The following is a 13,139-nucleotide window of genomic DNA, read 5'->3' on the forward strand; positions in this document are numbered from 1 at the left end:
ACTTGGTTAATTTGGCCTAGTAAGTAACAGGTGTTGTTTTAGGAAATTATTAACATGTTATATTGTATATTTATATACAGTTTTGTTGTGTTATGTGGTGTCTTGTTGTTTCAGTGACACCTGTCAATGAAGTATAATAAATAAAACAAGTACAAATCCAAGGAATATATGCATGAGTCATGCCTTGCATGTACAAAATGTACTTTGTCACTATCACGCAGTGTGTATGAAAGATCAGCCGAGAGTGTATGGACTATAGTTTTGCAGAAGTCGACCAAGACAAAGAAAGATAGTGATGACAACACAGATTTTAAATTCCTACAAGTAAATATGAGTGGGGTAATTTGCTCCCATTTATAGATAGCCAACGTGGCATAAGTACCACTGCACATGTCGAAACATGACCTTCATGTCTGTAAATCCGGGTGCAGTGGGTTTATAACAGATTCAGTGGATCTATCCTAATTACCTTATCAACGCCTGGAGCCATTTCTTATCATCTGACCAACTGAGCTGACCATTCAGCCTGTTCAACCATCTCAATTGGGATCTTACTCTAAGATCTGTCTGTCTCACCATCTTAGTTATACATCTGTCCATCTACCATGCTGCAGATATCTTACTGAAAGATCTCTCTCACCATCTTAGTGATATATCTGTCCATCTGCCATGCTGCAGATATCTTACTGAAAGATCTCTCTCACCATCTTAGTGATATATCTGTCCATCTGCAATGCTGTGGATATCTTAGTGATAGATCTTTCTGTTGCACCATTTTAGTGATACATCTGTCCATCTACCTTGCTATAACTATCTTAGTGATAGATCTATCTTGCCAGGTCTATGAGTTCACCTCAATACAGTTATGGAGATCTTTATGGCAGATCTGTCTATCCTAATGTGTGTACAACTACATACAGTTAAAATAGATCCATCAATGTCACCAGACATTTGGCTACACAGAAATATTATGATGGAGATTTTAGTGATAGATACATCCAGCCAGCCATGACCATGGCACATCCAGTACCTGCACCAACTGGACCACTTTCCACACAAACGGTAACCATACCAAACATACTTCATGTGAACCAGCTGTCCATATCAGTAGAACTAAATTGTCTATTGGAACTGACTTTTCCAGTTTTCACTGCTTACCTTTAGAATATTGTTTATGAATTATATAGAGACCATGTCATTCCATCATTGTTTGCACAGGGAATATTGGCCATGAATTACATAGAGACTATATCATTCCATCATTGTTTCCACAGGGAATATTGGCCATGAATTATATAGAGACTATATCATTCCATCATTGTTTCCATAGGGAATATTGGCCATGAATTATATAGAGACTACATCATTCCATCATTGTTTCCACAGGGATTATTGACCATAAATTATATTCAGACTACGTCATTCCATCATTGTTTCCACAGGGAATATTGTCCATGAATTATATAGAGACTATGTCATTCCATCATTGTTTCCACAGGGAATATTATCCATGAATTATGTAGAGACTCTGTCATTCCATCATTTTTTCCACAGGGAATATTGTCCATGAATTATATAGAGACTACATCATTCCATCATTGTTTCCACAGGGAATATTGTCCATGAATTATATAGAGACTATGTCATTCCATCATTGTTTCCACAGGGAATATTGTCCATGAATTATATAGAGCATATGTCATTTCATCGTTTCCACAGGGAATATTGTCCATGAATTATATAGAGACTATGTCATTTCATCGTTTCCACAGGGAATATTGGCCATGAATTATATAGAGACTACATCATTCCATCATTGTTTCCACAGGGAATATTGGCCATGAATTATACAGAGACTACGTCATTCCATCATTGTTTCCACAGGGAATCATTTTTTCTGAAATGGAAGCAGAGCATAAGCATAAGATGAGACATCACACAGTGGGTTCGGAATGCCCCCCACCCCCTACCACCATGCATGATTATTGACAATGGAGAAATCTCTTTCCTTTTGGCTGTCTCCCCAGTCAACAAATTTCAAGGAGATTACAAATTTTGTCACAATGACACAAGACACATTCCACCACCTACCATACTGAATTCTGGGTGTTAGATAAAAATTTAACAGCAACTAACATGTCTGCTCCACTGTTTATGATGTTACATCTCAAATTTAGTGTTTACAAATAATTTAATTATCAGAATTAATATATAAAAACTTTAAGAACTTAGAGTGGTATGAACTGAATCCAGTACAGTTCTAAAAGCCCTGAAGTATTGAATGCTATGAGTGTATGTATGACAGGGTATTGTCCATATCTTTCTTGGAATGTATGGTATGATGGCATTGTCCAGGTACTGGAATGCATGTATGAGAAGGCATTGTCAAGATCCTGGAATGTATGTATGACAGGGTATTGTCAAGATCCTGGAATGTATGTATGATAGGGCATTGTCCATGTCTTTCTTGGAATGTATGGTATGATGGCATTGTCCAGGTACTGGAATGCATGTATGAGAAGGCATTGTCAAGATCCTGGAATGTATGTATGACAGGGTATTGTCAAGATCCTGGAATGTATGTATGATAGGGCATTGTCCATATCTTTCTTGGAATGTATGGTATGATGGCATTGTCCAGGTACTGGAATGCATAAATGACAAGGCATTGTCAAGATCCTGGAATGTATGTATGACAGGACATTGTCAAGATCCTGGAATGTATGGTATGATGGCATTGTCCAGGTCATGGAATGCATGTATGAGAAGGCATTGTCAGGATCCTGGAATATATGTATGACAGGGCATTGTCAAGATCCTGGAATGTACGTATGACAGGGCATTGTCAAGATCCTGGAATGTATGTATGACAGGGCATTGTCAAGATCCTGGAATGTATGTATGACAGGGCATTGTCAAGATCCTGGAATGTATGTATGACAGGGCATTGTCCAGAACTCCTTTGATAATTTCCATTAGTCACAGAATAATATTTTAGTCCAATAGTTTGTAATTCCATTGTATAATCCAGACAAATGTTTCCTCACAAATACTATATAACACAATATTAAATATGTCTAAAGACTGATGCTTCAACAAGAACATAAGAAATAAGGCTCTGAAATAGGAGTGAATCCAAAATAGGATTGATTGCTCAGTTCTCTCCTTATGTACACCTCCAAGAGTCTGTTTTGACTATATGTCACAATATACCCACATGATAGATCTTACTACTCATATATTTCACAATACCTATTCATGTGACCTAATCCAGTCAATGAGAAATTACCCTAAACTTGTCAGCAGGTTTTTAATTAGAAACTTTACATTATTGATAGATCCTATGTAATTTACAGGCACTCTTAAAGGTCACCGGTCATACTCTAACGTTTTTCTTTTTACATCAGATTTGCAATTCATGATTGAAAGTACTCGCACAAAAAGAATTAAAAAATTGTCATGTGTAAAAAAGAAATAATAATTTAATTACTCAAAATAGAAGTATATATAGGTGTTACTTCCCCATAGCTACAATTTTCTACTGGAAATGACATACGTTTATCCCCACGAGATGAAGTACATGCTTTTTGCTGTAAAAAAATAAAACACTATAAACTATGGATAGGGAAAATTTAGAATAAAACTATTGAAAACTGATTAACCATTCAGCTGTATATTGATTGCTTGCATAACACACTAGATTGTGTTGCTTTAAAACTGTTCTATTGTTTCAATTTATTTTCAAAATTTCCGTTAATACAGGTAACAAGGAATCATTGTTGGCTTCCCTATTTTGGTCGAGTTTGTAAAAACAAAATAAATCAGCACACTTAAAAGAATCCAAAGGAACCAAAGTTGGCTTCCTTGTGTCGGCCAACTTAAAAAAAATAATCAGTACACTTAAAAGAATCCAAAGTCAGTTTCTGGGGTCAGCATGCTTTGTAATAAAAAACCGTTTGTATTTGATATCCTGTCATTCAGTTTAAGCAAGAAGTTTATTGCTTGCTGCAAGTTGTGTTTATTCATCACCAAGGCTTCTGTTTGTTTGCTTTATGTAATCATAATTGGTGTTTGCAGGATAAATAGAACGGCATTAACTTGCTTAGTAATACTTTCGTAACCCATGCTAGAGAAAAGATTATCATTTGCACTCACAGTGAATAATTTAAATAACGATTTTTATTTGCGAGATACCGTCGTATAGTTAACCTGGATACAATACAATCTTGGTCATTTTACACTTTATAACTTATGTGTGAATGGCAGGTGCCTTAAAGCAGTCAGGTGATATTCTCGTGGTGGTGTCCAATGATAGACCTTTTTCCGACAAGGTGGTATGACAGTCTGCTGACCTTTCTCTTGTTAGGAGAGCAGGCTATCCTTCATATAGATAATACAGCCGTCCTTCCTTCAGAGGGTACCTGGGGTTAAAGTTGGATATGTAGCATGCTCTCTTCCTTTTTTTTATGTTTCTTAGTGAATACATACCCAATCACATTATGATCACCCTCCCCAACCTCCACACTAATGTGATTATCCTAAGATGATGTTTCAGTCAGTTTACAAATGGCAACACTGTGGTGGTCAAAAGGATGTAATGGATAAGAGTTTCATCCCTTTGCATGTTTGTCATATAGAATGAAGATGATTTTCTTTTTTTTTTAAGTGGGTTGGAATTTTTTTTCCTAATATTAATGTGATCAGGTAAGTATTCTCAAAGACAGATAATTTCCTAAGAAGTTTCCTTTTTAAAAAGTGCTTGAATTTTGATGGTGACCTTGAGAAGTACTTGAATTTGCGGTCAGCTGTAGAAAGTATTGGAAAAGTGCTTGAAAACATTCAGTAAGACTTGAGAAGTGCTTGAAAACAGTCAGTAACCCTTGACAAGTGCTTGAAAACACTAAGTAATCCTTTAGAAGTGTTTGCATTTCAAAACAAACGTATTTCATTTGAAAAATATTAATGTACTAACATAAATGTCGAAAAAAAAAAGAAGTTAGTTTTAAAAAGTTAGAAACAGATCTTCCTGTAATTTTGAATCCCATGATGGAATCACTTACATATAAAGTATGATTTCTGGTTGGGTCACTCACATGCTCATCAGTACTCAATCTCATTTGGGATTTTAGTCGCCTCATGATGCAGATGAATAGACTGGTGATTTGTTTTATAAAAGTGATCTGTGATGGAAGGTGTAGTTTCAAACAAGATTGCTTTAGACATGCTGTATATAGGTAAGGCCAAGTTTATTGGATTTGTCAAAAGATATTGGATCAATGGTGGCTGAGGTCCACTTAAGTAATACTGATTAAGGACACATCACCATCAAATTACATACTATTCAGTCACCTCTGTCTGCGCCGGTTCAAGTCTCGGATTCAGCCAATGTGGGTATGTGAGAAAGCTTGCCAGTAACTTCTTGTGGGTAGGTGGTTCTTTCCTGGGTTTTCCCCTGGTTCTTCCTCCACCATTGATACTGGCTGCCATGTATAACCTGTCGTGTGCTGAAAAATGGCGTTAAACCCCACAACAACAACAACAACAACAACAACAACATACTACTCAGTATAATGCAAATAATATAACAAATCTTGAAATGTTATACTTCTGGCCTTGTTGCACCTAAAATCCCTGGAAACAAGTAGTTTTGCCTGTAGAATACAGTATTTTTTTTAATTTAGTTAAAATTGATAAAGAAATACTATAGAGCTAGCATCAAGTACAAAACCATCATCTCTGCAGAAAATGTTTATGCATATGACCTTAGCTCTAGAGTCCCCATCATTGGTATAATTAAGAATTTGTAGAGCTAAAGTTCCCATCATTGGTATAATTAAGGAACTTGTAGAGCTAAAGTCCCCATCATTGGTATAATTGGGAACTTTGTAGAGCTAAAGTTACGTCAGCTAGATCATAGATTAGTGTGCTTTTGAGTCTCATGGCAAGAATGAAAGGCATGAAATAAATGACATATCAACAAAAGGAATTAAAGACAACCTTTTTGTTAACATGTAAGAATTCCAAGTGTTAGGAAATCTAGCAAAAAAGACTGCAAAGAACCCAGACTGATTTAGATGAAAATATTGCACATTGAACTCTAAAACCTCTTGAGCTACAGTGTCTTCTCCTTGGCCTGATTTAACTGAAAATGTTTGGAGTTCTTGTTTAAGGATGATGACTCACCATAATCGGTGTTCTCAGTTATTTGCATTTAATTACATTGCTCTAAAATTAAATTTTGGTATTTGAAAATGCCTTAAAACATTAATTTCCTTATGTGTGTGTGTGTGCATGTGATTTGGATTTTTAACGTAGCTTTTACAATTTTTCAGTCAAATCGGTACAGTATCTGCAGTATGGCAATTTATAGAGCTGTCTAACACTGGGGTGTCATGCCACAGACATGTAGGATGATGTCCCACCCAGTCACATTATCCTAACACCAGACTTACCAGTCCTAACACTAACCTCTTAATGCTGAGCGCCTAGCGAGGCAGCTGTTAGTACAATTTTTATAAGTCTTTGGTATGACTCGTCAGGGGTTCAAACCCGCGACCTCCCACATCCAAGGTGAACGCTCTAACCAGTTGGCCACCAGAGCATTATGATTTTCCTAATGAACCATGCAGTGAGATAATGATGGTGCATATATATGGGCTTCATTGGTGCATGTACCAACAATTACTGGTTTAAAATGATCCATATTAAGAGAGAAATGGTGAAGAAATATATAATGTTTGATTTTCTGCAGAAAACCATACATTGGTACAAACATGTATAAGAAACTTCGCAACTGAAATGTTTTAGTGACCACAACAGTAAATCCATAAACATTTATTAAAAATTTGCACAAAGAAGCACAAGTTGGAATCATTCCGGGATGGTCCATGATATATTTGAATTCATTAAACTGATGAAGAAATACCATGCAGCCATTTTATTGCATGAAATGATCATGACAGATATGTAGCTTTATGACTGGTCATTATTGTCATCTGACTTCACATCATCTTCACCTGACTTCACATTATCTTCACCAATTGATTGTGTTATGAATATTTAGTTTGCATTGTGTGCTTGGCCTCCATGATTGAGGATAGAGTTTTAGTAAATTTTTTCTTGTTTGTAAGTTATAAATAAATGTTTACTTGGGTTAGAGTTCAAGACTCAGCCTTCATTATGGCCTTATAAGTTTATAGAAATGAACTTGTTTACAGTTTGGGGTGATATTCCATTAAAATTACTGAGTTTTTTTTCAGAAAATGCTGTTGAGTCACAAGGTCAAGAGGGGATGTATATAAGGTTGAGATCAAGAAGGTTATTCATTCCTCCATTAGGTTCAGTCTCTATAATTATTTACTGTTGTGTTTAGATATGATTTGAGAGGAACCATTTGTTTAAAACTATTCATTGGAATTAAAAAGTGCTAATTGACATTTTGGACAAAATCACTATTTTGGAATTATTATGAATTCATTCAAGGATATTCTGGATTATAGCATTGTGATACATCAAGACTGTCGGAACATCAAACTAATTAAGGCTATTGGTGCATGAGCACATTCAAGATTAGAATTCATTTGGAACGCTCTATACTTTTGGACTTGTAATATAACTTTTAGGATTATTTGGGATTTAATTCACAACACTATAGGTTCCTATTAAATTTTCATTTTATACTTAAGAGAATTCAATTATTCGTTGAATTTTACAGAACATGTTGGTATTGTTTTTTCTGTTACTTAGTTTAAGACCGTAGATTTGGAACAATTCTGTCTTAAATTCTCAGAAATATGCTTAATAAAATGTGTGGAAAATATAAGTAAATGTGGACTGAATTGTTTCTGGAAATTATCTGAACACAAAAATGTCTGAAAGTGTTCAGTTAGTTCTGCTATTAACATTTCTGGAAAAACTTGTAAAATACAGTTGAAAATACGAACAAGCCTATCAGAGTTACTGCTTGAAATATTCACTGGCCATGTGAAATAAATGCTGACCTTGAAAGTAATTGGTGAAAAGGTTAGAATTTGTCAAAAAAGCCACATAAGAACCTTGTTATATCTGAATTAGTTTTGTAATAAAGCACTGTATAATGGTGTTCCCATGTATGTAACTCTAGTTTTTATTTTAGAAATTTTCTAATTGATTAGATATATTTGTCTCCATTGTATTCCTGGTAACCATTACTTGATTCATAGAATTTGACTGGAAAAACCTGAAAATATTTTATGTAGTTTTGTACTCATTATTGATCCTTGGTAGTTAAGATGTTGAAAATTGGAGGAAAAAGTCTTCAAAGGGGACCAAAAAATGACAGCTTTAAAACTGTGTAAAAAGGCACAACCACCTGCTGGCATATTTGCTAGTTTTAATTGTTAATGCTAGCCAAAGAAAGGTTTTGTGCTTAACCACCACTGAATCCACTATCTGTCCTAAAGAGGAGTTCTTGTATTTTATACACATTGTACCAATAAAATAAAATAATGTGAAAAATTACACTTTTATTTCAAGCTTGGTAATTTTTCAAAATATGTCAGTAACTGAAGTGTAGAATTAAGCTTAAAAAAAGTTATTTGTGTTTGACCTTGGCTACAAAGGCACAAATCAGTATTGAAGGGGCCTTGAAAGCAAAATTAAGCTGATCCTTCTATAAGCAAACATGTACATTTGATAGTCACACTTCGCTTCTTGTGAATTTTGTTTTGAAATGCATTCATTTTTTCTTACAGATTATCTGCACAAGTCGGGTGTAATTTACAGAGATATCAAGGTAAATGCACAATTCAGTAAATTTGTTCATCTGCCTCCTAGCCTGCCACACACACTCACACACACAGATTGCCAGCATTTCTGTCAGACAGGGATTTGCTGCCACCCTTACACTGTCATTCTCCTCATAGTGGGTTACCTTCCGTTGTTAGGATAATGTCACAGTCATAGTGCAGTAAATTGGGTGGCATGTTGACACAAAGACAAAACAGCACCCTTTAATAACCTTATGACACCAAATTTAGATTTCATTTACTGTAATCTTTTCTCTTACCTGTCTCTGGTGCAGTTATCTGAAGACTGTAAATACAACTGAGATGCCATGTTTGCAGTCATAGTAAACAAGGCTGCTGGCTTTTTAATGTAGCATGTGAGCAAATATCATAATATACCAGTAACATCACTATCTAATTCTTTGAGCTGCTACATTTAATCTGGTCTCTTTTCCTTCTTTATTTTATTGGGTTTCAAAATGCACATCAAGGGGATGATAGTAGGCCCCATTCATGGTTCTTAAGTATGAATCCATAGATATGATTAACTGTGACCCAGTTGAGTCAGATCATTGCTATGGCAGTGATGTAATCTGAAAGAGTATGAGCTGTGATGATATTTTACACATTGTAAGTTTCATATTGCAGAATCTCAAATTTCCAGATTCTGTTATGTAATCAGTCTGATTATAGATGGTAAGGCCTGTCAATTTACGAGGTCAGCTGGTTTCAGATATTAGAATTTAATATACTGATTGAGTTTAAGAAAATTAAAAAGTATTATTGGATGATCAATTACTTTGATTCAGTAAAAATTTATCCTGCAAGGGTTGCTCAGTTCAAACATGTGCTTGAAATCTGGGAAAGAAATTGCACAGCTTTGCCTTTGAGCTGTCAAAGTTAGTTTGATCCCTATATTATCGTTGCCTCTGGCAATGTATTTTGTATCACTGAAAATTCTGTCATCAAATTATTGCTGTTGTTGGCCTTTTTGTCAGCTTTAAAATGTTATTCAGCATCAGAGTTGATAAGTGTATTATACATTATATGACTAGTGTAATTATTTCAATATTGTGTGTACATAGTGCAGATATCCCATAGCTATTATGAATAACCTTTCTGAACCACAAGAAACAACCATGCATAGATCATTTTCTTATAATGAACTCCTTGACTGTTGTTAATAGTTCGTTGGTTCAAATGTGTTTTTATATCCAGGGAATTATAATTGAAGTAATCTGTCTGCACTAGGTCCAATAACTCTGTATATCCAGGGAATTATATTGGAAGTAATCTGTCTGCACTAGGTCCAATAACTCTGTATATCCAGGGAATTATATTGGAAGTAATCTGTCTGCACTAGGTCCAATAACTCTGTATATCCAGGGAATTATAATGGAAGTAATATGTCTGCACTAGGTCCAATAACTCTGTATATCCAGGGAATTATATTGGAAGTAATCTGTCTGCACTAGGTCCAATAACTCTGTATATCCAGGGAATTATAATGGAAGTAATATGTCTGCACTAGGTCCAATAACTCTGTATATCCAGGGAATTATATTGGAAGTAATCTGTCTGCACTAGGTCCAATAACTCTGTATATCCAGGGAATTATATTGGAAGTAATCTGTCTGCACTAGGTCCAATAACTCTGTATATCCAGGGAATTATATTGGAAGTAATCTGTCTGCACTAGGTCCAATAACTCTGTATATCCAGGGAATTATAATGGAAGTAATATGTCTGCACTAGGTCCAATAACTCTGTATATCCAGGGAATTATAATGGAAGTAATATGTCTGCACTAGGTCCAATAACTCTGTATGTCCAGTACTCCTATGCTGAATAGGAATCACACTCAGTTTGATTGTCTACTGTAGAAGCATATACAAGAAATATATAATGCCTGCCTGTTATAAATTATCTGTCTTTATTTTTTGCAGATGGAGAATATTTTGTTTGATGCTAATGGTAAGATGATTCATTGTATAATAATCAGTGTACAGTACATCTATTTTTATGACAGTGACAATGCTGGTATGACTAGTTCAGATCCATGTCTCTCACACTTACGGCTCTATAAAAATTAATGTGTGAATAGGTCCAGTTGACTTACTTCATACACTTCTGTCCTTTGCTTGGAGGAAATTATTTTGGATGCAAACATGCTTTTTTTTTTAATTTAATAACTAAATGATTTGCCATTCACATCATACCATATTTTGTCTTTTACAACTCTGTGGTCTTAAACTAAGTAACATTAAAGATTGGAAACCAGCAAGTTTTGTAAAACACAACAAATAATTTATTTCCCTTGAATACAAAGTGAAAATTTTAAAAGGAACTAAGATTGTTATGAATTTAATCCTGAATAGACCTAAAAGCTATACCACTGGTCCAAATCTATACGTTCCAACTGAATTCTAGTGGTATTTCAATTAAATTCCTATATTGAATGTGTTGATATGCCTGTTGTCTCTAATGTATAAATGTGCCAGTGGCCTGGATTGTGATGATGTGCTGACAGTCGTTTGATGTATTACATAATATAATCAAGAATGTTCTTATCTGAATTCACTATAATTCCAAATTAATGTTTCAGTCCAAGAGTATTATTGATGAGCACCTTGTATTTCAAATGACTAATAATTTGAATAAATAAATCCACCAAAATGAAAAACTGAACATAACAATAAGACTGATTCTGCTTCAAGATGTTAGGTCAAGAATGAGCAATTTTTCAAATAAACAATATTATATAAAAAGCTAAGACACAGTAAAAGAGCCAGGATGTATGTAAGCCTCATCTTTAAAATGTTAAAAGTTGTCAACATGTTTAGGAATTTCCAAGTGAAAAACTATGTCATAGACTCAGATTATAATAAACATGTTTGCCTCCAAATATAATGATCTGAATATTTAATCTATACTCCTAGAGAAATATTAGCTATGTATTATGTTGCTTACAAAATAAATGTCACTGGTCAGGAACAACATGAATTTGATTTTGGACAAGACTGAGTACAAAATATGGATCAACATAACATACAATGATTAAGAAAAGCCAACAAATAATACAAGTTAAATATACATAACAGCACAAAAATACAGATCAATACTAGCTGGCACCAAATTGTCAGTTCTGTATTGTATGCTATTTAGAACAAATATAAATCCTAGCTGGCGCCGAGTCATCAGTTCTGTGCAGTATGCTGATTTTGGAGAAAAAAAATACCGGCAATTCCTAAGTGATTCCATGTGGTCAGTTTTGTGCCATATGCTGTTTTCGGACAAATATACAGACAAATCCTAGCTTGCACTATGTCATCAGTTCTGCACTGTATGCAGTTTGTTCGCAATATTTGAGGATTTTTATCTGGTTTCATTTGTTGAGTTATGTTTTCAGGCCAAAATGCAAACAAATCCTAGATGGCACCACGTAAATTATGTATTCTATATTTTGTGCTGATTTTGAGAAAAATAAAGGGAAATCCTTGCTGGTACCAAGTGGTCAGTGTTTTGCTGTATGCTGCTTTTGTATAAAAAAAATACAGACAAATCCTAACTTGTTTCATGTGGTCAGTTCAGACCTGTATGCTCTTTTTAGACAAAAATACAAATCCTAGCTGGTACCAAGTGGTCAGTTCTGAGCTTTTTGCTCTTTTTAGACAAAAGTACAAATCCTAGCTGGCACTAAGTGGTCAGTTCTGAGCTGTATACTGGTTTTGTAAAACAAGTAAAAAAATCCTAGCTACTGTGAAGTGATCAGTTTTGTGCTGTATGCTGTTTTTTGGGACAAGAATACAAATCCTAGCTTATATCAAGTGGTCAGTACTATGTTGTATGATGATTTTGTACATAAATACAACTCAATCCTAGCTTATGTCAGGTGGTCAGTACTGTGTTGTATGCTGATTTTGTACATAAATACAGCTCAATCCTAGCTTGTATTAAAAGTGGTTATTACTATGTTGTATGCTGATTTTGTACATAAATACAGCTCAATCGTAGCTTGTATCAAGTGCTTAGTACTGTCTTGTGTGCTGATTTTGTACATAAATACAGCTTAATCCTAGCTTATATCAGGTGGTCAGTACTGTGTTGTATACTGGTTTTGTACAGTAATACCTCGAACATTCGCGAGGTTAGGTTCCAGAACCAGTCGCGGATCAGGAGGAATCGCAAATGTTTGGTACGAGTCACTAAAAATGCTAATAAATGCTTATTTCTAGGGTTTAAACCCTAAATATGACCCAAATCATGCTCCCAAAGCACTTTAATTTCATTTAAAAGTTAGCTTAATACATTACCCTTAAAAAGAGAAATAAATGGTTGACGTAAAAATAGAGTACAGTATCGCCTAATGGGTAT

At 34.8% G+C, this 13,139-nt stretch overlaps 1 protein-coding gene across 1 annotated transcript in view; it reads left to right on the forward strand.

The window, feature by feature from the left end:
• The window catches only part of LOC149775711 (ribosomal protein S6 kinase-related protein-like), a 77,708-nt gene that overhangs the window by 19,783 nt on the left and 44,786 nt on the right, over nucleotides 1-13,139 (forward strand). The window contains exons 7-8 of the mRNA XM_089942941.1: nucleotides 8,733-8,773; nucleotides 10,712-10,739. Coding sequence (XP_089799067.1) covers nucleotides 8,733-8,773; nucleotides 10,712-10,739 — 69 coding nt within the window. The remainder of the gene's footprint in view (nucleotides 1-8,732; nucleotides 8,774-10,711; nucleotides 10,740-13,139) is intronic.

The sequence above is a fragment of the Sinohyriopsis cumingii genome, chromosome 19, assembly GCF_028554795.1.
Source record: "Sinohyriopsis cumingii isolate HCF-2022 chromosome 19, ASM2855479v2, whole genome shotgun sequence".
NCBI classification, from domain to species: Eukaryota; Metazoa; Mollusca; class Bivalvia; order Unionida; family Unionidae; genus Sinohyriopsis; species Sinohyriopsis cumingii.